This window comes from Mus musculus, chromosome 13 (assembly GCF_000001635.26).
Source record: "Mus musculus strain C57BL/6J chromosome 13, GRCm38.p6 C57BL/6J".
NCBI lineage: Eukaryota > Metazoa > Chordata > Mammalia > Rodentia > Muridae > Mus > Mus musculus.
In genome coordinates, this window is record NC_000079.6 from 62,562,270 (window position 1) to 62,589,376 (window position 27,107).

A 27,107-nucleotide genomic window follows, 5' to 3' on the forward strand; every position below is an offset into this window, starting at 1 on the left:
TTAAGCAGTTATAATTGGACAGAAGAAAATACTCGTAATGTTAATGTTGATTAGAGGTAAACAACATAGGGCAGTAGAGATAGCTCAGCAGTGCAGTGTAGGGCATGGTTCTGATGCTCTGACTGGGATTTGGCCTGTAAACTCTGAAGGTCCTTTTCTCCAATTGACACTTGATCCATCCATAAAGTGGTGAGCAGCCAATGGGAGGATGGAAGAGGCAGGATTTCTAGGTTCCTAAAGGGGAGGGTAAAAGAGGCAGGAAGCAGGAAAGGGAGATTGGCCATGCTTGGGAGGGAGAGAGAGTCACCAGCCAGGTGAGATCCCGACTGGAGAAGACACTGGACACTTTCCCACAAGGTAGTTTAGAAATACAACTAAGCTGAGAGCAGATTTAGGGTGTTGAGCAAGGAGAAGGAACCAGGGCAACTAGGCTGAGGTTAGATTTTAGATGTGGAGCAAGGAGAAGGTAACACCAAATAAGCTAATGAAAGATTTAGACTGTTGAGCAAGTACTAAAAAGAACACAATATCTGCCAGAGGCAGGGATAAGCCCAGCCGCTGAGCCATAAGACAGGGTAAAAATATTAGTGTGTGTGTGTGTGTTTGTGTGTAATTTTAATCCATGGAGGGAAGGGAACCAGAGTTGGGGCTGGTAGTATGCCTGTGTGGAGCTTAAGAAGAGGTAGTTGCTGGCTGGTGGTGATGCACGCCTTTAATCCCAGCACTTGGGAAGCAGAGGCAGGAGGATTTCTGAGTTCGAGGCCAGCCTGGTCTACAAAGTGAGTTCCAGGACAGTCAGGGCTATACAGAGAAACCCTGTCTTGAAAAACCAAACAAAATACAAAAAAACAAGAAGAAGAAGAAGAAGGAGGAGGAGGAGGAGGAGGAGGAAGAAGAAGAAGAAGAAGAAGAAGAAGAAGAAGAAGAAGAAGAAGAAGAAGAAGAAGAAGAAGAAGAAGAAGAAGAAGAAGAGGTAGTTAAAAGGCTACACACTACATGAGAAGCTCTTGCTGGCCCAACAAATAAGTGAGCTCAAGTGCCTGCCTGTATTTTCAGGGACCCACAGCTATCGATTCTTCCTCTTACAGGAGGTCTCAGACCATCTCTGACTACTGTAAGGACTGGGCACACATGAAGTTTATATTCATGCATACAGGCAAAAGACTCACAGTCCACCTAACATAAGTCACAACAAACACATCAGGGAGAAAGAAGGTCAGCACCTGCCATCCAATGACTGAGAAGGGTCAGCAGTATTATCATCATGAGTAGTGCCACCCTGGGAAAGAGAATGATAATGCATCCAGAATTTGAAAACTCAAGATGTGCTCAAAGCTCAGCACAAAAGCACATGCTTGCCATATAAAAACATGTACACTACAGACCCATCTGACAATAAAAATAAATAATTTTAAACCATGAAAACATTAACTGCCAGGAGTGGTGGCGCACGCCTTTAATCCCAGCACTCGGGAGGCAGAGGCAGGCGGATTTCTGAGTTCGAGGCCAGCTTGGTCTACAGAGTGAGTTCCAGGACAGCTAGAGCTAAAAGAGAAACCCTGTCTCGAAAAACCAAAAAAAAAAAAAAAAAAAAAAAAAAGAAAAAAAAGAAAACATTAACTAAGCAAAACAGCTTAGCACTGAATAGCTAGCTATTACCTCTATTCCACTTTATGTGATTCAAGGACAGAGTCTATTATGGGGAAGGCATGACAGGAAGGAAGAACATGAGATGCAAAATGAAGGGTGAGTTTCAAGCAAAGAAGAATAAACAGAGAGAGGAAATGGATTAAGTCTGTAGACACTTAAATCTCATTTCAAAAAGGAGTTGCACCTAAGCAAACACATTTTGCTTTCCATTTTATTTTTCTCACTTGCATGTTAGAACTGTTGTGATGAAGTGCTAAAAGCCAATGTGTCTCAAGTAACAAACAGGTTCATTTGGTTGGTTCTTCCCAATCACATTGCATTATTTAGGAAGCTTGTAATAGAAACTCAAGTTCAAAAGTAAAAGCAAAAACCATGGGCAAACATTGTTTCCTGGCCTGCTCTCTCCCATGGCCACTGTCTCATGCTCAGCTAGCTGGCTTATCCAGCCTAGGCCCACCTCCTTAGGGATTCATCCCCACTCAGTGGATGAGCCTTCACTAGACAATTGTCAATCACCACAATCTCTCACAAAGTTAGCAAAGAGCCATTCTGATTGGGGCACCTCCTCAGTTGTAGTTCCCTCAAATGATTGTAGGCTCTGAAATGCTGACAATTTTAGAAATTAAGACGGGGACAATAATATATGAGAAAAATTTAAGAATCCCAAACTTAATCAGTCACTTAAGTATTAAGAATCCAAACATTGATTACTGCAAGAACTGGGAAACACAGATTTTCCAAGAAATGAGAGAGGCAAGCCTTCTGGGTTAAAAAGAGAAAACTAAAATTGTTTTTCCATAAAAAATTCCCAAACCAACAAAAACTCAAAGATCTTATAATACAGTAAGTTATCAGAAGACAAAAGAGGTTAAGGTTTATCATTTCCTAGAGAAATAACAATATAATAAGATTATTATTAATGAACCCTACACCATAGATGGCAGCACTGAAAAAAGGAAACACAAAAACAGACCTGTGAACCTAGCATGGTCATTTAAATTAAGAGCTGCAAGATTGTAATCAGAATAAAAATTACAAACTCAGTGGCCAGCACTCACCCTGTTCATTCTGGTTCTCTCCTGTGACAATGGTGGGAGATGGACTGGGAGCGGAGGTTCTTCCAACACATTGAAGAGATTAAGCATTCTGACACTTCAAGTTTGGAATAAATAGGGTTGATAACTAAAGCTACCTAACTCTTTTATGTTAAGAAAAAAGGGAACCTGTTAGGATAACTTAGAAACCATGTTGTCTCCTATGATTGATGATTAGATGTTAAGTGTGGACATTTATGAAATGAAAACCTTAAAAAAATACAATATAACATATTTAAAAAGTGTATGAGTCCTATTATACACATAAATTGGCTTGATTTGCTTTATAAGATATTAGCACGTTTCAACACATGTCAGTCACCATTTTTTTTTTGAGACAGGGTTTCTCTGTATAGTCCTGGCTGTCCTGGAACTCACTTTGTAGACAAGGCTGGCCTCGAACTCAGAAATCCACTTGCCTCTGCCTCCCGAGTGCTGGGATTAAAGGCATGCACTACCACCCACAGCTTTAGTCTCCATTTTCATATGTATGTTTTTATGTGTGACAGAAAACACATCCCATGTGTGTGCAACTGACACAGCAGAGAAGAGGGTGTCAGATCCTTTGGATCTGGAATAGCAGGTAGTTGACATGGGTGTTGGTATCTGAACTCAGGTCACCCCAAGCAAAATGCTTCCTGAGTGGCCTGCCCAGCTCACAGAATCTTTTCGCCCAATAAAGGAAAAGATTTTCACAGATTAACAACAATAAAAATTTAAATTAATAAATAAGCGAATAAATTAATCCAGGGAACTGGAAGCTCGGTATTTAGATGTTAGTTATAGGAACAGGTTAGAGGCATGGCAACAATCCCCAGTAACTGTTATCTGAGTCACAGTAGTCATGGTTACCCCTACTGCTGCATCTTCCACTGCCCTCTGATAGTGCTGCCAATGTGACCTTCCTGGTCTGGGGTCATTGGTCCTCACCTTCACCATGGTAGGACTGTAGTCTCCCTCAGAGTTACTAATGGCCTTGTCTCAGGAGAATCCTAGAAGTATCTGGAGGTTATCTCCCTCTGGTGCTTCTGACTGCCAGGCCTGCCCATGTCCCTCATTCACTTGGACCACACAGCTGGGCCTCAGGAACTTAGCATCTCCCCTACTGGAGGTTTAGTGATCAAGTAACTCAGACAGGACAGGTCTTCAGAGATCCACTCTTCCACAAGATGTTGTCAGTGAGGTCAATTCTTTTATTTTATTTTTCAATGAGCAGCATTTTATCTTTAAGAGACAGTTCATTTTACCATTAGCAAAATACATCAGAAAAAAATTAAAGCACTAAAATAAATACATTATACTACATTGTCAATCACTGGACTCATCGTGACATGTACTGAATGAGTTGTGACCAAGTATGATTCTTTTAGCTTTGATAGTGCAGAGTAATCTAACTAGCACATTATGATGTGCACAGTCAGATATATATCTCAAGGTCTATCTCATCTGCAAGATAAGACAATGGATATGACAATTCTGGAGCAATGACTTGGGTCAAAGTGTATTCTGTCCTTGAGATGTTCACTTTAAGTTTTCCTTCCCTTGGCAATTTATTCTTTCAAAATCAACCTGCAATAAGGAGTCTATACGTTAGCAACTTTACAGCTTTTGAATTTTCAAGTAAAAAGATTTATTAGATGATGACCTTTAAGGAAATCTTTGAGAATATTATTTACACTAACAGTTTCACAGTTTCAAAAAATGCAAGTTATTGCCGATGACTGTTCTTCCTAGTGGAACATCTCTGTGGCATGCACTCTACATGGACACACAAGAAACCTGCACTGTACCTTCTGGGTAATTAGTGACTGGAGGCTTTATTTGTAGATACATGAGAAACATCTTATGAGAGACTCCTCATAAAACTACTGAGAACTGGGCTGGTGAGATGGCTCAGCAGGTAAGAGCACTGACTTGTTCTCAGAAGGTCCCGAGTTCTATTCCCAGCAACCACAGGGTGGCTCACAACCACCCGTAATTAGATGTGAGGACCTCTTCAGGTGCATCTGAAGACCGCTACAGTGTACATATTTATAACAATAAGTAAATCTTTGGACTGGAGCAAGGAAGGACTGAGCCAGCTAACCAGCCAGAGCAAGTGGAGTTGACCTAAGTGAGTCTTGGTCCTAAATTTAATACCTAACAACCACATATACATATGTGTACTCATATACATAAAATAAATAAATAAAAATTTTAAAAACATGAAAAAATACAGAGAACCATTTATCAATTATAGCTATTTATATGAAAGCTTTCTGGATAGGCCTATATTTCCTTACAGAACAGTGCAGTCAATTCTTACAAAAGTTCTTCTTTATTTGTAATTAAGGATACAGACCTCAGAAAACAGTCCTGCACTTGTCTCTTTCCCTTCCCATTGACCAGTCATAGCATATCCTGGAAGGTGTTGCAGGACTGTCTTCCAGGAAACTGGGTGGCAGAGTCAAGGTGGACTGTTCAAAGTAATTCTCAGTTAAATAGGATAAGTCACACATGTGCTACAGAAGATACTGCTATGAATAGAGATAAATAAAGTAATTGGGGGAAAAGTAAAAATATTAGTAATCAAGAAACATTGGAGAGGGGGCTGGTGAGATGGTTCAGTGGGTAAGAGCACTGACTGCTCTTCCAAAGGTACTGAGTTAAAATCCCAGCAACCACATGGTGGCTCACAACCACCCATAGTGAGATCTGATACCCTCTTCTGGTGCGTTTGAAGACAGCTACAGTGAACTTATACTAATAAATAAATCTTTGGCCAGAGCAAGTGTGGTTGGCCAGAGCAAGCAGAGGTCCTAAGTTCAATTCCCAACAATCACATGAAGGCTCACAACCATCTGTACAACTAAAGTGTGTACTCATATACATAAATAAATAAATCTTTTAAAAATAAAAAAGAAACATTGGAGAATTGAAACAAATAAAGAATTAGGCTGAGAATCTTTAAAAAATGAAATTTAACATGTACTGACAAAAATGGACTTTTGGGGAAGATATATATATATATATATATATATATATATATATATATATATATGCAAAAAACATAGGTATATTGTTTTTGAAAAAGAGCAGGGCATCTCCTGGCAGAGGCCATGGCATTAATAAAATACCTTTTGATCTTGCCCTTATGTCAATTGGTAGTTGCTGAGTCCTGTAACATGACACACACAGCTGCAGCCAATGAATGGCCTGTGTCCCAAAAATCTGAGCTGACTTAACCATGTCATTGAGGACCAGAGGTAACCACAAAGGACAGACAGTACCCTAACTGGAAATTCAATATTCATTGGATCAACCCAATCTCTCCTAATTGTACAACCATCAATCGTGTGTATTTTCATTAACATGCATGAATTGATACATGCTAGGAAATTTTTAAATCACCCACCCTGCATCCATCAGCTCCTTCTTCATAATGGTGAGACCTGAAGCTGGTTGGCTCAAACTTGAGTTAGTCTGTGATCTAGCTATCACCTTCTCTCTTTTACTCTGCTCTATACACAAGACACTGTTCCTCCTTTTCTGGTCTGAGGGCAGAAGCCATGCTCCACATGAAAATCCTTTCCCTGTTACTGCAATGCACATTTCATTCCTTGACTCAAAAGCTAAACTTTAAATCTCTGTTGTGCTAGTACCATTTAACTTAATAATTTAGAAACTTTAATCAAGAGGAAATCAACGTCATTGCCCTTGGGAGCAGCAGGCTTTGATCAGTGCCAGTGCCCCTGAGGGCACAAAAATGTTTGTGTCAGAAACATTTTTCTAAAGGGCTGAAAATACAGCTGTTCTAGAATTAACATGTCTTCCCAGGGAAGAAATCTGACAACAAAAAATTAAGAAAAATAAATCTCTGTAACAATACCACTCATCTAGCTCTGATTAATGGTCAAAGAGGAGCCAGGCCAGAAGAGATTTTGCATCCCATATACGCTGTCATACTTATGTCTCTTTTAGGTTTACACCCTAGGTTATACTGTGAACTTTTTTTGATTTTTTTTTTTTTGGTTTTTTTTTTTGTTTGTTTTTTGTTTTTTTGTTTTGGTTTTTCGAGACAGGGTCTCTCTGTATAGCACTGGCTGTCCTGGAACTCAATCTGTAGACCAGGCTGGCCTCGAACTGAGAAATCCACCTGCCTCTGCCTCCTGAGTGCTGGGATTAAAGGCGTGTGCCACCACGCCTGGCAACTGTGAACACTTTAAGGATGGAGCCGACACTACTTGGTTTAGCCACTTGGCGGTTGGTAGATTTACACAGCCAATATATTTCACTAATAATTTCTTAAGACACCAATACCCTCAAAGAGCAGGCCATTCTTGACTGACATAGTCCTAAGTGGAAGGCCTCAGAGGATGCAAAAGGTACAAAAAGTAGGAGGTAGAAAGTATAAAAGCTGGGGTGGTTGGCCAGGAGATAAGCCTTATGCTAAGGCATTTTGTATACGACCTACAGGGGAAAAGGAAAGAAATGGGAAGCTTCTATGAAGTCAGCAGAAACTACCACACAATGGGACAAACTAAAGAGGGATCTAATCAAACAATGCTGCTCTCTGAGAACAGGATACTCTCTTCAACACTACTAACCATGCCTACAGTGATTTGTAACTGATATCATCAGCCTAACATGGGAGGAATTCTTGGAATCTCAAGATCAGAGACATCCCCTCACCACAGGACCAAGCCCCAAACCATTAGCAGCTCTCTCAAGCATATGCCTGGTTAAAGGGAAGCAGTTCTGGTTTTTGTTTTTTTAGGTTTGTTTGTTTGTTTGTTTGTTTGTTTGTTTGTTTTTGAGACAGGGTTTCTCTGTATAGCCCGGGCTGTCCTGGAACTCACTTTGTAGACCTGGCTGGCCTCCAACTCAGAAATCTGCCTGCCTCTGCCTCCCAAGTGCTGAGATTAAAGGAGTACGCCACCATGCCCAGCTTTGTTTTTGTTCTTAAATAAATACCTCAAGACCTTAGGGAAAGTTCCTGAGTCCTAGACCACAGGCTGTTACAGGCTCTGCCAAGCATGTATCTGGAATTGAGAAGGACCTATGTCATTCTCCATCCACGAAGACCTCATGGACAGCCTTGCTTGGGCAGGCCAGTCCTTACCACAACATTGTTTTTCCTTTTCAAATGGTTTCACCAGATGTCTTGCCCATGTGGCAAAACTATGCTTTTCTCAAGAAGAAAAATGATCCTTTATGGCACACCAGGCCTAATTGTGACCCTGCAATGCTCCATTGAGCAGATTGTTCAAGTACTCACCTTTGATCTGGACATGGGCCTAGTGGCTGTTTGTTAATGTGCCTGTTTGTTAATCGGGGTTGTCTCCTTTCATATGACCTGGATTCCTGACAATCCTGATGAACAAACATGTGTATCCCAGCATCCTAATCTCTCAGATGCTTGGGTTAGCATACTACTTACTTTAGAGGCAGTCCCTACCTCTGCTAAATTCTACTAGGTGTGACTTACTATTTCCTAAGCATTTGAAAATCCTTTAAGCAGGGCATGGTGGCAAACGCCTTAAATCCCAGCACTCGGGAGGCAGAGGCAGGCAGATTTTGAGTTCATGGCCAGCCTGGTCTCCAGAGTGAGTTCCAGGACACACAGAGCTACACAGAGAAACCCTGTCTCAAGAAAGAAAGAAAATCCTGTACATCATCGATTCTACTCTTCTTATCACGGCTTCAATTTGGAGTGCTACGCAGCCCGAACGATGGGATTTACAACCACCACAAAATTAATTCCAAATGGATGTTAAACGGCCAGGACACAAGTTCCAAAAAAAACCGGAGATAATGGGCCTCTCCAAATTTGGCATCCACTAAGGATGTTGCTATATGCAAGCCCTTGTTCCAAATGGTTTGTGCAGATAAAGCTCCCATGATGAAGTTATTCAGATGCCACCACTCAGTACATCTAGTGGCTAAGACCTCATGGACCTCACAGGTGGCTGCTACTTTCCACCTAACCCAGGGGAGGACCCACTACCAAGACTCCTGCTTCTCAGACCACTGCTCCTTCCGTTTAGGGGCAGTGTTCCCATGCTCACCATGATGAGACTCAATAGCTCGCAAGCACTCCGCCAAGGCACCCAGCAGCAAAGGTCAAAGCAAGTCACACCAACCATTCAAGGCTACTCCACACCGGAGATGAATCTGCAGCACTAAACAAATCACACGGAAAAACCCGCCTCTTCTCCTGATTGGATGGTTTTCCTGCAGGCCCTGATTGGCAGGCAATCTTGAGTGACATGAGTACTGAAGGCCCAGGCCTAATGCTTTCCTGGCCCAGGAATTAAGTACAGAAGCTGGTCTTTTCCAGATCCGCAAGACTTTTGTTTCAGTATGGCGTTTCCCTATCCTACAATAGTTTATCTTTCTGTATTGCAGTACTCAGCCCGAATATCTTCCTCCTCCTCATAATCATCTAGTCCTCCTCCTCCTCCCCTTCCTGTTTCTACTCCTCTTCCTCATCTCCTTCTTCTTTTCCTCCTCCTCCGCCTCCTCCTCCTCCTAGTCCTGCTCTTTTCCTTATCCCCTCCTCTGCCTCTCCTCTTCCTCCTAGACTCAAGATGATAATTTGCACAGTCCACTATTCACCTTGGAGCAGAGTAAACTATATGACCCATAGGCAGAATGGTTCCATGCCTATTAACAATTAAAGAGACAATTTAAGACACAAAATATGATATTTGTTATCGTGATTTTACACTGATGTCAGGATTACTGCAGCTAATATTTATCAGCTATGTACTGTAAGGGTACAAAAATCGCTGAAGTAAGACCCCAGATTCAGATAGTATGGAAAAAAAAAAAATAAACCACTTGTTTTGCAGAAACAACCAGCATTCTTTGAAATGGCAACCCCAGACAAAAGCATGCTTATCGGAAAAAAAATGGAACTCTCTAGAATGATAGGGCAATCTTAAATTTTATTGGTAGGGGCTAGTGGGTCACAGGTTGTCAGTGATCTGCATTCCTATATCATGAACTTTTCACCATATGATGAAATATGGCTGCCCAGCCCAGATGGACCATTCTCAGATAGTTCCCCATTTCTGTGGTTATCCCCAGTCTGGTCTCTGGAAGGGGGTTCTACCATCTTCTTCTGGATTTTATGGTCTGTTCTTAGACCTGGTGTCTTATGACTTACTTTTGGGATTTACAGCTTATTCCTGAAGCTGGCACCTTTTTGAAATCAGGACTGGTCTTCAAATGGAAATTAAATGGAGACAAATGGGGTTTATTTTGCCCTTTCAATATGATTCTCCAGACAACCCTGGGAGAAAAGCAGGAGATGGATGCCAGTCACTATGGAGCACAATTGTTAGCCAGCACGTCTCCCTCAGGGGGAAGGTTAGTGAGCATATCTGTATTTGAAAGGTTTTACATACAAACAGAACTGATAGCATGGATCTCTCTATGTATGCAGAAAGGGGATATATATGAATGGTTCACAAAATGTGGTTCAGTTAGTGAAGCAATTAATTTGTACCCATGAAGAGTTGAAGACTACAGTAGTGCCTTTGTGTCTCAGCTGGTCTTCAGCATATACCAGGAGTCCAAGGAAGCAGTCTCTAATGCCAGAAACATATAATGATCTTGCTAGCTAGAATGTGGCAAGCAGAAAAAGCAAAGGAGCTACCATCTTCCATGTGCTTTATATATGTACGCTGCCACCAGAAGCTGTGTCCTAGATTAAACACTTTTTTGTCAGGTCAAAAGTTCCAGCTTGCAGGTGGCATACGCCTTTGGCATACTAAGAAGTGCAGACATGGGCTGGAAGGAGATGCCTGGTACATATGTAGCAGAAGTGCCCTTTACTCTCCCTCTAGGCTTCCCACCAAATGGATCTGAGTGTCAGGGGCCATCTAGGAAAGGCTAAGTCAAGCAGGAGTCCTTCCTATATGCAGCCCACCTCCTTTTGCGTGGCATAAGATGGGTGAGCTCTTAGAAGAAAGGTCCCAAGACACTTCACACCAGGATTGCTTCTGGCAGATGATATGTGTTTTTATCACTATTACTTAGTTTAATGATTCATGGGCATCAGCAAATCTTATTGGGTAAATTTCCTTCAGATCCACATCAAGATGAACTTTGATGAATTAATGCTTTTAGAAAAATTAATGATTTTATGGAGTTCTTGATTTGATTAAAATAATCTAGGGAAGATTTTTTTTATACGCTGTGCCCATTCCTACTAAAAAACTAAGTAAAGTCTTCCAAATAGGAAATACAATAAGCATAGCTTTCTGAAACTCCCCCCCCCTTTTTTTTTTTTTGAGACAAGGTTTCTCTGTTTAGCCCTGGCTGTCCTGTGTCCTGGAACTCACTCTGTAGACCAGGCTGGCCTCGAACTCAGAAATCTGCCTACCTCTGCCTCCCAAGTGCTGGGATTAAAGGCATGTGCCACCATGCTCAGCTGAAACTCTCCTTTTTGTAACACTTTATATATGAGGCAATCTTTTAAGGAACTTTTGTTTATGAAGGTATAAAATGTAGAGAAAAAATAATAAAGTTGGTAACTTGGGTGTTCTGCCCCATCTGTCCATCCATCCATTCATTAAGCTCTGTAACCCATTTTTTACACACAGACCATATGGTACTCGGGGGAATGGAAAACAAGGGTGTGGATGCTTCATTCCTGCATAGAAAAGGGAACAAGATGGTTGAAATAGGTAGAAGAAATAGGAACCTGGGAGGTAGAGATGAGGGGGAAGGAAAGGGGAGAGGGCAGGATGAGGTATTGGAGGGGACAGGAGAGAATTACAGAGGATCAGGAAATCGAATATTATTATGTACCAGTGGGGGATGAGGAACTGGGGTAGCCACTGGAGAGCCCCAGAAGCCAGGGAAGCAAAAGGCTCCCAGGACACAATGGGGACAACTTTAGACCCAACAGGGATGACATTAGCTGAAATGAGAAGCAAAGGAGGGATAGAACCTGTAGAGACCACCTCCAGTAGATTGGCATGGCCTCCAGTCTAAGGATGGAGCCACCCACCTATTTCAAAGTTTTTAACCCAGAAATGTCTCTGTCCAAAGGAAAGACAGGGACAAATATTGGAGTAGAGACTGAAGCAGGGCCATCCTGGGACCACTCCAACTGGGCATCCATTCCCTCTGCAGACACCAAACTCCGACTCTGGACACTGTTGCTGTAGCCAAGACGCTCTTGCAGACCTTCATAACTCTAAACCTGGTATGGCTCTTCCTAGGAGGTTCTGCCAGTACCTGATGAGAGCACATGTGGATGTGCCCAGCAAAACATCACACTGAGCTCTGGACCCTGGTTGGGGAGCTCAGGGGAAGGACTGGAGGAGCAGAGTGGGATTGCAACCCCATAGGAAGAACAATGTAGGCTGAGATGACCACTCAGAGCTCCCAGGGACTTGACCACCAGCCAAGGAGTGTACCATGGCTCCAGATACATATGTGGCAGAAGATGGCCTTGTCTGCAATCAATGAGAGGGGAGGGACTTGGTCCTGTGGAGGTTTGATGCTCCAGCATAGGGGGCTGATGGTGTGGTATGGCAGGAATGGGTGTATTGGTGGGAGAGCACCTTCATAGAGGCAAAGTGAGGGGGGAGAAGGATTTGCAATGTAATGGTGGTGGAGGGGGAACCAGGAAGGGTGATATCATTTGAGATGTAAACTAATAGAATGATTAATTAAAAATAGTTAGTTATTAAAATACAAAGAATTCTCAACACCCACAATAATAACTCAAAGTAGACCCCAATTTGGTATATTTCTTACCGTCCAGCAAGTACTCATCTGTTTTCAAGTAGACCCCATCTCATCCTGTCAATCAATCTCTAAATTTTTTGTAATATTTGTCACACAAAACTATCTTTGGAATGCAATGTTCAGAACTCCTACAAAGCAGAAATTCCTTTTCTAAAATTGTCTTTCCCCTACATCTACAAAGCACTGTCTTAGTGTGTGCACTGGATAGTCATTTTGTAAGAACCACAGCTTTCCACTGCCAGGACTGCAGAAACTTTCTCCACACCCCCCAACCCCCCCCCCTCGCCACCCCCCCCCCCCAGGAAATTCAAACTCAGGAAGGTTCACAGGCCAAGGTCCTTGGTCCAGGTCACCACATACATGTATGAACAGAACCATAGTCGGCTCACAATCCATTCCAGTCCCAACAGATCAGATTCTGATAGTTGAGCCAACCTACTCTTTCTAGTCCTGAAAGTGACCTTCCTGGACAGGAGCTGAGACACTCAGCTTATGGTCTACCTCACAGCTCCCTAGTGCTACATCAGAGTTGAATTCCAGAAGGAAGACACAAGGTACTTCCTACTGTTGCTTCTAGTGACTACGTCTACCCAGAGTTCATCAAGATCCTGTGTTATCCTGCTGGGCCTCAAAACTGTTTCCGCACTCCTATTGGACCAGAAGAGATCAAATGACTCAGACAGCACAGGTCTGCCCAGCCCTCTGCTTCCACAACAGGGCCACACAGGCCTTTAGTACAGGAAAGTTGTAGTTATCAGGAAATTCTTGGGGGCAGGAAAGATGGCTCAGTGGGTAAGAGCACTGACTGCTCTTCTGAAGGTCCTGAGTTCAATTCCCAGCAACCACATGGTGGCTCACATCCATCTGTAATGGGATCCGATGCACTCTTCTGGTGTGTCTGAAGACAGTGTACTCACATATATAAAATAAATAAATCTAGAAAAGAAAAGAAAAGAAAAGAAAAGAAAAGAAAAGAAAAGAAAAGAAATTGTTTCAGTCTCCCAGAGCACATTTTCTTATTCAATCAAGGGACAGAGTACCTTGTGTGTACAACTACTTCCAATTTTCTGAGGATGGCTAGATTGGTTATTCAGTTTTACAATCCCACCAGGAGTGGAGGGATCCCTTTCTCCACACCCTTGGGAGCAGGTGCTCTTACCTGAGTTTTTGACCTTAGCCACTTTGATTGTTTAGGAGGAATCTCAGGGTTGTTTTGATTTCCATTTTCCTGATGAGTAAGGAGTTTCAACATTTCTTTAAGTGTTTCTCAGACATTCTAGATTCTTCTGTTGAAAATTTTGTCTCCAATTATATGATAAATTTTGGAGAATTTTCTGTGAGGTGCCGAGAAGCATGCACATTCTTTTGTCTGAATGTGAAATGTTCTTTAGATATCTGCTTTTGAAAGAATTCTAAAAGAGCTAGAAAATTTCTAAAAAGAGCTGTGTTTTCTCTCCATAGATTTTCCAAACAATAGAAATTCCCACTGAATTTTTTTTTTCAAGAACTGTTTAGGTTTTCAAGATATGTCCAGACTGCAGACTGCTCAGGTCTTGCTAAAGAAAAAAAAAGAAATAATTCTAAAAAGGAAGTGCTGCAGCTTTTTGCTAGTTGATCTAACGTAGACCAAAAGCCAAGGTTTTAATTTACACATCAATTTAATTCTTTATTGTAGGGTCGATTTTGATTATCCTATGAATCAGCATCCAGTGTCACCAGAACCTTGACAACAAGCATTTTTTTTTTTAAGCATTGCAAAAGAATTCAGAGGTCTGTCTGCCAGCATAAATTTAGCTGGGTGAGACCTTGTCCTGAGATTTCCATTCTGACCACACCAGGACCTAAATTCTCTCTGTTGCAGGCTGACTTTAAACTCAGGAATCTGCCTGCATTTGCATTTGCTTGTCTTTAAATATAACTGCCTGTTTTTCTTACGATCTGTGAAGATCCTTATACAATTTATATTGCACCCTTATATTTTTGTGTAGTTCAGAAATGATATAGTTTCAAACTCATGATTTTAAAGCTCTTTTCCACAGGCTTAGGTCTTTCTTGAAGGTCCTAGGATTTACTGTTTTGATGAGATGTTAGCCACACCTTTTCTTCCCAGTCTAATTTTGTGTCTGATTATCTTGGAGTCATTAACATTAACAGGGAGGAGATTCCTCAAGGAGGAATGTGAGAACATGTACATTATAATACAAACAAGCCTTACCTCCCTAGCATATATTGACTCCAAGTGGCCCATGCCTTCTGGTCCTGTCCTAGGAACAGGAACCATGTCTTGCTGTCCCTACCAAGGCCATGCTGGACTCTGGCAGTATCCATTTCTGTTGCTTGTGTGTGTATTTCAGGGATGAACATTTCCAATTGAAAATGACAGTAGGGAGCTCATCACTGCCTGAGGATGACTTTCCCACTCACAGTGCATTCTGACCCTGAAGTAACCTAGGCTATCTAGGACAGGAAACATTATCAACCATAGAGCACTTGGCATGGTGAATATGTGTGATAAAAGTTACAGGTGTCATAGCCCTGCAGTTCTGCAGCTTCAGGGAAAACTATCCATATTGGCCTGAGCCAATCACTCACAGGCGCTCTTGGCTCTCTGGGTCTCCCACCATACCACGCTAACCACTGTCATCTTGAAATTTTAACAGTGCTATCTAAGCACCATGTATACAGGCCTGTATCACCATGCCTGGTTTAGTTGGCTTCCACTTCACAGAGCTGGTCATTAGAGTTACAGGATGAATAAGATGAACAGTTACACTGAAGTATAATCAGATACGACTTAGCTCTGTGAGCCTGGTTCTCACCATCTATAGAAAAAGGAATGAACTCTGCCCTAGTTCTTTGGTGAGTGTTAACAGATGCTGTGAAAAAGCAAAAACAGTATTGCTTGTGTTTGGAAGACAGTGAGGCAGGAGGTCTACGTTTGATAGGAGCCTTCTTCTGTTACTTGAGTTAGGACCACTGCCTGATCTCTGATGTCTTCACACAACCTATTCCACATACTAGATTCCAGGTGAGCCTGAAATTAATAGTCAGATAATTCTTTAAAATAAAACAAAAATAACTGAAAGAACACAAGAAAATATTAATGAAAATTGAAAATATGTTAACATATTTATTTATTGTGCCTTATTTGGAACGCTGATAAAGGCATAGGTAACTTATCCATCCTTGGGGACCTAACATGTTTTTATATGTACAACTTAGTAATATAACCAATCGATATAACAACTATTTTCCCATCTGTAAATGTATTCCTGATTTTTAGCTCAATTCTCTCCTGTAAAGTATTCAGACTATGACTAAACGTGTATTCAGCAGAGAAGTTCTCTTCTTGAGGAATCAGACTTTTTCCAGCTGTGATTCCAGGGAAATTCTAATTGAATGGGATGCACTGTTTCACTTGACATTAGCCAAATGGAGGATATGAATGTCTCTTTAGATATGTATATTTCTTTAGAATATACAACTCCTACCATGCTGGCATGTGGCAGGAATGACACAGTGAGGACTGAGGAGCAAGGAGCTTTGGGAGAGTGCCAAATGGGACCTGCAGGATGCTGTCACTGACAGCTACAGGTAGCTGCCAAGAAAAAAAAAAGAGTAGAAGACCTGGTGGGGCTGAAGAACCACAGCTGAGTGGATACAGAGAGTACAATAGGAGACAGCTGGTTCTCAGGTACACCCCAAGCACTGGACTCTAAGCTGTTCATCCCTAATCCATGGCTCTTTTGCAAATGCCTCATGTATGTAGCCTTAAAGTGACTTCTGTTTGAGGTTCAGGTTCCTCAGACCAAAAACAAAACAAAACAAAACAAAAACGAAAAACAAATCAAAAACAAAAAACAAAGAACTTGACGTCATTCAGAGTCACCACCACTCAGGGCTCCTAAGTACGTCAAGAAAGCAGAATATGATCCTATTCAGACAAATCAATCTTCAGGCTTGCATGTTCCTTTTCTCTCCTTACAGGAAACAAAAATTACATTAACTGACATGTGTCCTTGCCGTCTCACATGAAATCGGATAATAACAATAATTTCAACTGTGAATCATTTCGTATGTTCACAATAATTTTGTGATTTTCGTTGCTTTGCTAATTTCACCATATAAATGGTACAGTGTTTGTGGATATACACCTGTGACATGTTGTGTATCTGGCACTGAGAGAAGACCTTACAGGTATCTGTTATCTGGTTCTACTAGTGAGGTCTATAGATAAACCCCAAGGAGCCATTAGCTCTGAGTGTCCCTGATTTGGGCTTAAAATATATTGATGTAAGTGCCGGGGTGTGAGCATCCATATGCCAAAGTGTAACTGTAGAAACACAGGAAAAATTTGTACAAGTAATATGAGTTTCTGAGAGATTAAACTTAGGCTTCCAGGCATAGCTGCAACTGACTTTACCCGTTAAAACAATTCTCTGCCACTCATTTCTGATTCTGAGAAAAGTGTTATTAAGAAGTGCTTACTCCTGGTGTTATGACTCCTCTTCTGAAGGGCCTGAGTTCAATTCCCAGCAACCTCATGGTGGCTCACAACCACCGGTGATGAGATCTGACGCCCTCTTCTGGTGCATCTGTAAAAAGCCACAGTGTACTTACATATAATAATAAATAAATAAATTTTTAAAAAAAGAAGTGTTTACTCCAAAAATAAACTAACACATTGAAAAATAAAGAAACAACAGTATATACTTTTTATTGGCAAATAAGATTTATTATCCTTTGATGACAATATGTTTGTATATTGAGAAAATATTTTACTGATAGAATCTTTTATTTAATCTTATTTGAGGATCAGCAAGAAGGCTTAGTATAAAACATTTCTGGTATGCAAAACTATCAATCTGACCTTGATCAAGGCCATGATGGCCAAATGTAGACCCTACAAAGTTCTCTTCCATTTTCCAAATATCTGTGGTGACCTAAAAACCCATCAGCATATTACACACAGACACACATACACATCGACACATAGACACACACACAAACATACATCACAAAAAAATGAAATTTCATTGTTCTTACATATTGTAGCATCTGTACATAGTTCCAAAAGGATACTTAATACAGACATGAAGAAGTATGGGTCATCAAATAGTACATATATATCCATAGCACAGAAAGTTATATTATGAGATACACATTTGATTGTTGATTATCCTACTTTATTACATGTGTGAGAGACAGTTGAAAATTATGCTTTGGATACACACACAAGTGTTTATCATAGTCCCATGTATTAAGCATTTTAACATTAATATTATTAAAAATTGTTGACAAAACAGAGCACATTGTCGGTACATCGTCTACTCTTGGACTTGTCCTCAAAGGTTGTCACATGAGAATGAAGAGTTTAAATGTAGCCCTGTCTAATAGCAGACCTCCAAGCCAGACCGCATAACAAGCAACAAGCAACAACTCAAAGGAATTTGATTTGAAAAAAAAAATGTACAAGAAAATCGGCCAAACAGCCCACAATCCTTTCCCAGGCATCCTTACTTGAAAAGTATGATCAGACACAGTCTGATATTTATATAAACAGTGAGGCACTTAGATGATGATGATGGGAATCTCATTGTATACATTGCAGCAGAAAGGTACTTATCACCAGGTAAAAGCATATTCCAAGATGAAGAGTAGCCAGAGAAGGACTACAGAAACTGCTGAAGAAACTTCTTTGATGGAGTTGCCACACACAGAGCAACATTAATATCTACTACAAGTGTTTCAAAATATAATCAACAACCATAACTGGAAATCTCTAAAAATACTTGAGTGATCATGGTAAATAGTTTCCTTCCTCCAAGGCTATGATGAAGAAGAGTTGAAACAAGATGTTCTGTTCTTGAAATTGAAAACAACTGTGATGTCTATAGTTTTACGAAGTCATCAAATGGATAAGGTTTTTCTCTTGTATACGTTTTATCCCCTTTACTGATATTAGGATGGTATAAAAAGACTAGAAAATAAATACAGTGCTATAGACATAGAGAAGCAGTAAAGGAAAGTTTTGAGGACAAATTCAGGTTTTGACAACATCCTATAGTTCCTGCTAAAGAAGAGCCAATGCTTTAATCTTCTTGGACCTCAGCATGTACTTCCTCTCACAGAGATATTCACACGTCTCAAAGCCAAAATTAAGTTTTTGTATAAATAAATTTGTCCTCATGAATGTTCTTCTTTTACAAGCATTCATTCCTATTACCCAGGAGTTGAGGTATCTGAAGGTCTACTGACAAGAGTTTTTCTTCATCATGAATTGGTTCATGTAACATAGTACAAACATGTAGGCTGGAAGTTAGAGACAGTAATCCTTCTCAGTTGGTGGTATCTTTTGGGAAGTTTTAGGAAATGTTGCCTTTCTGGAGTAAATAATGTCAGGGCATGAGAACTGGAGAAGGAGAGGGAGAGAGGGAGAGAGGGAGAGAGGGAGAGAGGGAGAGAGGGAGAGGTGGAGAGAGGGAGAGAGGGAGAGGTGGAGAGAGGGAGAGAGAGAGAGAGGGAGAGAGGGAGAGAGGGAGGAAGAGAGATCATACCTCCCAACTCAAAGCTCAAAGGCACAGAGAACTAATAACAAAGGCATAGAAGAAAATTTCCCTAACATAAGAAAGAAATGCACCCTGGCAGTGAGAGGCAAAGGCAGGTGGATTTCTAAGTTAGAGGCCAGACTGGTCTACAGGGTGGTTCCAGGACAGCCAGGGCTATACAGAAAAACAAAAACAAAAAAAAAAAAACAAAGAAAGAAAGAAAGAATGAAAGAAAGAAAGAAAGAAAGAAAGAAAGAAAGAAAGAAAGAAAGGAGAAAGAGAGAGAGAAAGAGAGAGAGAGAAAGAAAGAGAGAAAGAAAGTGAGAAAGACAGAGAGAGAGAAAGAAAGAAAGAAAGAAAGAAAGAAAGAAAGAAAGAAAGAAAGAAAGAAAGAAAGAAAGAAAGAAAGGCATATAAATATACAAGAAGCTTATAAAACACCAAAGAGATTTGACCAAAACGAAAATCTTTTTGCTACATAATAATCAAAGCACTAAGTATACAGTACTTCAATTTAGACATCTGCCTGCCTCTGCCTCCCAAGTGCTGGGATTAAAGGCATGTGCCACCACCACTGCCCGGCTTTTTTATGCTTTTTTTTTTAATAGCTATTTTCTTCACTTACATTTCAAATGCTATCCTGAAAGTCCCCTATACCCTACATCTGCCCTGCTCCCCAATCAACCCACTCCCACTTTTTGGCCCTGGCATTCCCCTGTACTGGGATCTTCGCAAGACCAAGGGCCTTTCCTCCCATTGATGGCCACCTAGGCCATCCTCTGCTACATATGCAGCTAGAGACACCTTTGTAGAGCTGCTTCTGAGAAGGACCCAGCAAAGCCAATTCTTCCTGCGTGGAGTTAACATGCACGTCCTCATAAGTCACTGCATTCTAGAGCATCACATACACGTTTACAAAAGAAACCACAATAGAGACAAAATTATTTCCTGACACAGAAGTTCTACTATCGCTACAAGTCATTTTAGAAGGAAACCTAATAATGAGGTTCACCTCTGTCATTTCTCACCCTTTGAATAGGATGTAGCCTTTCTAGAGATACGTCAATTAATAGACATAAAGAGGAGACAAGCTCCACAAGATCAATACTGCTTACCACACATTTAAGAAACTGTATGAACAATTACTAACTATGAAAATTAATAAAGAAGCTGGGTCTATTGGCTTATGCCTTTAACGGTGCAGTCAGGGAGACAGAGACAGAAGTATCACAGTGAGTCGGATGACACTGTGCTGTTTACAATGAGTTTTAGGACGCCAGTGTTGCATAGTAAGACCCTGCATCGCCTGCCAGAATTAACCACCCAAACTGGAAAGAGAGAAATAAATCATGTGTTTTTACTTAAATTCCTAAGAGAATGGTACATACAATCCAGTCTGTAGTCAACTTCCAGAAACTTGAGGTGTACTGGCTCAATCCATATTGTTTTGTTTTATTAGATATTTTCTTTATTTACATTTCAAATGCTATCCCAAAAGTTCCCTGTACCCTCCCCGGGCCCTGCTCCCCTAACCACCCACTCCTGCTTCTTGGCCCTAGGGTTCCCCTGTACTAGGGCATATAAAGTTTTCAAGACCAAGGGGCCTCTCTTCCCAATGATGGCTGACTAGGCCATCTTCTGCTACATATGCAGCTAGAGACAGGAGCTCTGGGGGTACTGGTTAGTTCATATTGTTGTTCCACCTGTAGGGTTGCAGACCCCTTCAGCTCTTTGGGTACTTTCTCTAGCTCCTCCATTGGAGGGCCTGTGTTCCATCCAATAGATGACTGTGAGCATTCCCTTCTATATTTGCCAGGCACTGGCATAGCCTCACATGCGACAGCTATATTAGGGTCCTTTCAGCGAAATCTTGCTGGCAAATGCAATAGTGTCTGGGTGTGGTGGCTGATGATGGGATGGATCCCCCGGTGGGTTAGTCTCTGGATGGTCCATCCTTTCGTCTTAGCTCCAAACTTGGTCTCTGTAACTCCTTCCATAGTTATTTTGTTCCCTATTCTAAGTAGGAATGAAGTATCCACACGTGGGTCTTCCTTCTTCTTGATTTTCTTGTGTTTTGCAAATTGTATCTTGGGTATTCTAAGTTTCTGGGCTGATATCCACTTATCAGTGAATGCATATCAAGTGACTGCTTTTGTTATTGGGTTACCTCACTCAGGATGATATCCTCCAGATACATCCATTTCCCTAAGAATTTCATAAATTCATTGTTTTTAATAGCTGAGTAGTACTCCATTGTGTAAATGTACCACATTTTCTGTGTCCATTCCTCTGTTGAGGGACATCTGAGTTCTTTCCAGCTTCTGGCTATTATAAATAAGGCTGCTATGAACATAGTGGAACTTGTGTCCTTATTACCAATTGGAACATCTTCTTGGTACGTGCCCAGGAGTGGTATTGCTGGATCTTCTGGTACTACTATGTCCAATTTCCTGAGGAAACGATAGACTGACTTCCAGAGTGGTTGTACAAGCTTGCAATCCCACCAGCAATGGAGGAGTGTTCCTCTTTCTCCACATCTTCACCAGCATCTGCTATAACCTGAATTTTTAATCTTAGCCATTCTTACTGGTGTGAGATTGACTCTCAGGGTTGTTTCGATTTGCATTTCCCTGATGATTAAGGATGCTGAACATTTTTTCAGGTGCTTCTCAGACCCTCGATATTCCTCAGTTGAGAATTCTTTGTTTAGCTCTGTACCTCATTTTTAATGGGGTTATTTGAATTTCTGGAGTCCAACTTCTTGAGCTCTTTGTATATATTAGATATTAGTCCCCTATCAAATTTAGGATTGGTAAAAATGCTTTCCCAATCTCTTGGTGTCCTTTTTTTCTTTTTTTCTTTCTTTCTTTTTTTTTTTCCTAGACAGGGTTTTTCAGTACAGCCCTGGCTGTCCTGGAACTCACTCTGTAGACCAGGCTGACCTCGAACTCAGAAATTTGTCTGCCTCTGCCTCCCAATTGCTGAGATTAAAGGCATGTGCCACCATGCCCTGCATTCTTCTTGTCTTAATGACAGTATCCTTTGCCTTATAGAAACTTTGCAATTTTATGAGGTCCCATTTTTCCATTCTTGATCTTATAGCACAAGCCATTGCTATTGTGTTCAGGAATTGTTACCCTGGGCCGATATTTTTGAGGAATTTCCCCACTTTCTCCTCTATACGTTTCAGTGTCTCTGGTTTTATGTGGAGTTCTTTGATCCACTTAGACATGAGCTTTGTACAAGGAGATAAGAATGGATCAATTCCCATTCTTCTATATGATAATTGACAGTTGTGCCAGCACCATTTGTTGAAAATGCTGCCTTTTTTTCCACTGGATGGTTTTAGCTCCCTTGTCAAAGATCAAGTGACCATAGGTGTGTGGATTCTTTTCTGGGTCTTCAATTCTATTCCATTGATCTACCTGTCTGTTGCTGTACCAGTACCATGCAGTTTTTATCACAATTGCTCTGTAGTACAGCTTGAGGTCAGGCATGGTGATTCCACCAGAGGTTCTTTTATTGTTGAGAATAGTTTTTGATATCCTAGGTTTTTTGTTATTCCCGATGAATTTGCAAATTGCCCTTTCAAACTCAGTGAAAAATTGAGTTGGAATTTTCATGGGGATTGCATTGAATCTGTAGATTGCTCTCAGCAAGATAGCCATTTTCACTATATTGATCCTGCCAATCCATGAGCATGGGAGATCTTTCCATCTTCTGAGTACTTCAATTTCTTTCTTCAGAGACTTGAAGTTCTTATCATATAGATCTTTCACTTCCTTAGAGTCACACCAAGGTATTTTATATTATTTGTGACTATTTTGAAGGGTGTTGTTACCCTAATTTCTTTCTCAGCCCCTTTATCCTTTGTGTAGAGGAAGACCATTGATTTATTTGAGTTAATTTTATATCCAGCTACTGCAGTGAAGCTGTTTATCAGGTGTAGGAGTTCTCTGGTGGAATTTTTAGGGTCACTTATGTACACTATCATATCATCTGCAAATAGTGATATTTTGACTTCTTCCTTTCCAATTTGTATCCCCTTGATCTCCTTTTGTTGTCGAATTGCTCTGGCTAGGACTTCAAGTACTATATTGAATAGGTGGGGAGAAAGTGGGCAGCCTTGTCTAGTCCCTGATTTTAGTGGGATTGCTTCCACTGTCTCTCCATTTAGTTTGATGTTGGCTACTGTTTGCTGTATATTGCTTTTACTATATTTAGGTATCGTCCCCGAATTCCTGATCTTTCCATGACTTTAATCATGAAGGGGTGTTGGATTTTTTTCAAATGCTTTTTCAGCATCCAATGAGATGATCATGTGTTTTTTGTCTTTGAGTTTGTTTATATAGTAGATTACTTGATGGATTTCCATGTATTAAACCATCTCTGCATCCCTGGGATGAAGCCTAGTTGGTCATGATGGATCATTGTTTAGATGTGTTCTTGGATTAGGTTTGGAAGGATTTTATTGAGTATTTTTGCATTGATATTCATAAGGGAAATTGGTCTGAAGTTCTCTTTCTTTGTTGGATCATTGTGTGGTTTAGGTATCAGAGTAATTGTGGCTTCATATAAATCCATATTGTTAATGGGATGTTACCAAAAGGGAATATATGTTTAAACAGTTACAATTGGACAGAAGAAAACAACATAGGGCAGGAGACATAGCTCAGCTGTGAAATGTATGGGGTTGTTTTGAATGTATGGGAACCTGCATGTAAACTCTAAAGGTCCTTCTCCCCAATTGCTTTTTGATCAATCAATAAAGATGACAGCAGATTCCGGGTAGTAGTGGCACACACCTTTAACCCCAGCACTTGGGAGGCAGAGGCAGGTGGATTTCTGAGTTTGAGTCCAGCCTGGTCTACGGAGTGAGTTCCAGGACAGCCATAGCTACACAGAGAAACCATGTCTCAAAAATCAAAAGAAAACAAAAAAGTTAAAAAGTTAACTGGACAATTAAGCTGATGGTTGGTTTAAGATGTTGAGCAAGGCCATGTAACTAGATAACTAAGCTTTCTCTAAGGAGATATAGAGTGTTGAGCTAGGAGTAAAGGAAAGGACACACTAAGTGTGAGAAGCTTGGAAAAGCCCAGCCACTGAGCCATAAGGCAGGGTAAAAATATTAATGTGTCTATGTTTGTGTGACTTTCATCTGCTGATCCAAGGCAACCAGAGCAGGAGCTGGATGTGTGCCTGTCCGGAACTTAAGGCAAGGTAGTTAAAAGGCTACGTGCCACATGAAGAGCTCTTGCTGCTCCTACAAATGAGTGAACTCAATTCCCTCTACTTACAGGGTTTTCACAGCTTTCCCTTGTTCCACTTTCAGGAGGTCTCAGAACTCAATTCCCTCTACTTACAGGGTTTTCACAGCTTTCCCTTGTTTCACTTTCAGGAGGTCTCAGGCCATCTTCTGTCTACTGTGAGGACTGGACACACATGAGGTGTATATTCATGTATACAGACTAAAGACTCATAGTGTTCCCAACATAAGTCACAACACAAACAACTAGAAAGACGGTCAGCACCTGCCATCCAATAACTGAGAAGTCTAAGCAGTATTAATGCCATGTGTGCATGCCATGCTGGGAAATACGATGATAATATCTGTGAAATTTCAAAAACTAGGAGGTGGATAAAGCTCAGCACAAAAGCATATCGTTGACATTACACATATGAAATACACATACATTACAGGCCCATCTGTCAATAAAACAGGCCAGGCTAGTTGGCCCACATTTGGTCCCGACATTTGAAGTCAGAATCAATTTGATCTCTATGTTCAAGGCCTGGCTGGCATACAAGACTACTAGGTAGGGCGACAGAGAAAAATTATCTTTAAAGATAGAAAACAAAAATAAAGTATGAAAGTATTGGTTAAGCAAAATAACTTAACACTGACTAGCTAGCTATTGCTTCCACAGCATCTTAAGGGATTTAAAGACAGAGTCTATTATGGGGAAGGCATGACAGGAAGGAAGGAAGGAAGGATGTTTGAAGGAAGCTACAGGATGAATTTCAATCAAAACCAAATAAACAGAAAGAAGAGGAAATGGATTAAGTCTATAGAGACTCATATCCCATCTCAATAAGGAATTGAAACTAGTCGGGCTATTTCTACAAAAACCTCCATATTCTCATCAAGGAAGGACACCGGGAAGAGACAAAAGTTTAAAGCTAACTTGCTATCTGGAAGTTCTTTGATACACCTAACTACCCACCAAGTCATAGTCATTCCATGATAAAATTGCCTTGAATCCTACTTCATAGACCCTTAAAATCTGCAACAGCATATACACTGTTCAAATGTCCAAAGTCTCTTTTGACCCTCAAGGCAATTTTTGCATTGTCACATCTTCTAAAGTCTGAAAACAAGTTATATTTTTGACCCATCCACCAGGTCCAGTTATTCGAGGATCTCGAGGGGACCTCCTCCTAATAACTAAATGGGGGGTAGAGAGAGACGAGGGTCTTGTACGAGTAACTACACGGGAAACCGTTCTGAAGTTGTATCAAGACCCCAATGTATTGAGAAAGGTCCAAGGCTTAAATGCACAAGCAAAAGGGGAAGTACAGACACTTATCAGCGGGAGGGGTGGGGCAATACAAGCAAAAGGAGAAGTACTTATGGAAGGGGGGACAATAGAAATTCTTTCTTTTGGCAGCTACACGGGGAAGCAGGAACTTGGTGGTATCAGGGTGTGGTCAGGACATTGGTGATGACCTAGGGCTGGAACATCCCGTGGTTCTCAGAATCCATGTGTCAGTGGCCCGCTTTTGACCCCTTTTTCTTCTCGGTGGGAGAGGCCCAATTCAGAGATCAAGAGTTGTCTTAATAGCTCCCAACATATTTTTATAACATAAAATGGCACAGAATGCCCTTTCCCATTCCAATAGACAGGAATGAGTACAGTGGGTAGATGGGGCAAAGGAAGAAGCCAGCAGGAAAAACAGCAAGTCCTGTTGCTCAATTTTTTTTTTTTTTTTTTTTTTGGTGTTTTTTGAGACAGGATTTCTCTGTATAATCCTGGCTTTCCTGGAACTCAATCTGTAGACCAGGTTGGCCTTGAACTCAGAAATCCACCTGCCACTGCCTCCCAAGTGCTGGGATTAAAGGTGTGTGCCACCACGCATGGCCTGTGTGACTTCAATTTTAAGGGGCAACTTCTCCTACGTCTCTTGGGTTTGTTACTTCTCCTCTATATATGCAGCTCTCCATTGCAGATGTCTCATACCTTGTGTATCTCAACATCCTGAGTTCAGATAATGCAACTAAGTATTCATCCTCACAGCTTCAAGCAGTGAGCTTACCCAGGTTTGACACTGGGGCTCTGATGCTTAGCAAGAGAGGAGCTGGAATAGTGTTGAACTGAAACCACAGACCAAGCATCCTTGACCTTAAATTTTGCATCACTCTTCTTTCCAGAACCCACAAGACATAAGTGGTTGTCCTGAGTTTGGCTTCTAAACTGAGATTGAGACCACTATAGGTAAACCACAGTTGTAGTAGATTTTTCATGAAGTTATTTACTGGGACTGGGAATCACTTTGACTATTCCCACCATTAATTGGAGATTTTGTAGGAAAGATTTTAATCTCATGGCAACTTCTAAGATTTCCAGTCCATAGAAAAGACCCTGAACTCAGAAATCTGCCTGACTTTGCCTCCCAAGTGCTGGGATTAAAGGCTTATGCTACCTGCCTGGGTAAAGACCTTTTCTTTTCATTTTTTAAAAAAAGATTTATTTATTTATTATATGTAAAGTACACTGTAGCTGTCTTCAGACACTCCAGAAGAGGTCGCCAGGTCTCATTACGGATGGTTGTGAGCCACCACGTGGTTGCTGGGATTTGAACTCTGGATCTTCAGAAGAACAGTCGGGTGCTCTTACCCATTGAGCCATCTTACCAGCCCAAGACCTTTTCTTTAATGGTGATAATGTTCTTGCATTTCAATTTATGTATTTTTTTCAGCACTGGTTCTTACAAACTTCATTCCATTGATCTTCCTGCCTGTCACTGACCCGTCCAGCAGGTCCAGTTATTCCAGGGTCTCAAGGAGACT

General features: G+C 41.0%; 1 protein-coding gene across 3 annotated transcripts in view; it reads right to left on the bottom strand.

Moving 5' to 3' along the window:
- Zfp934 (zinc finger protein 934) overlaps window positions 1–17,052 on the bottom strand; it is a 62,527-nt gene extending 45,475 nt beyond the window's left edge. For 2 of the 3 annotated variants that reach the window (XM_011244585.3, XM_017315637.2), the window contains exon 1: window positions 16,980–17,052. In XM_011244585.3, the coding sequence (XP_011242887.1) occupies window positions 16,980–17,036 (57 nt within the window). In that variant the 5' untranslated portion in view covers window positions 17,037–17,052. Of the gene's footprint in view, window positions 1–1,223; window positions 1,243–16,979 lie in introns of those variants that run through there. The other variant, XM_030247464.1, reaches the window with a different exon arrangement.
- Between the last annotated feature and the right edge of the window lie 10,055 nt (window positions 17,053–27,107).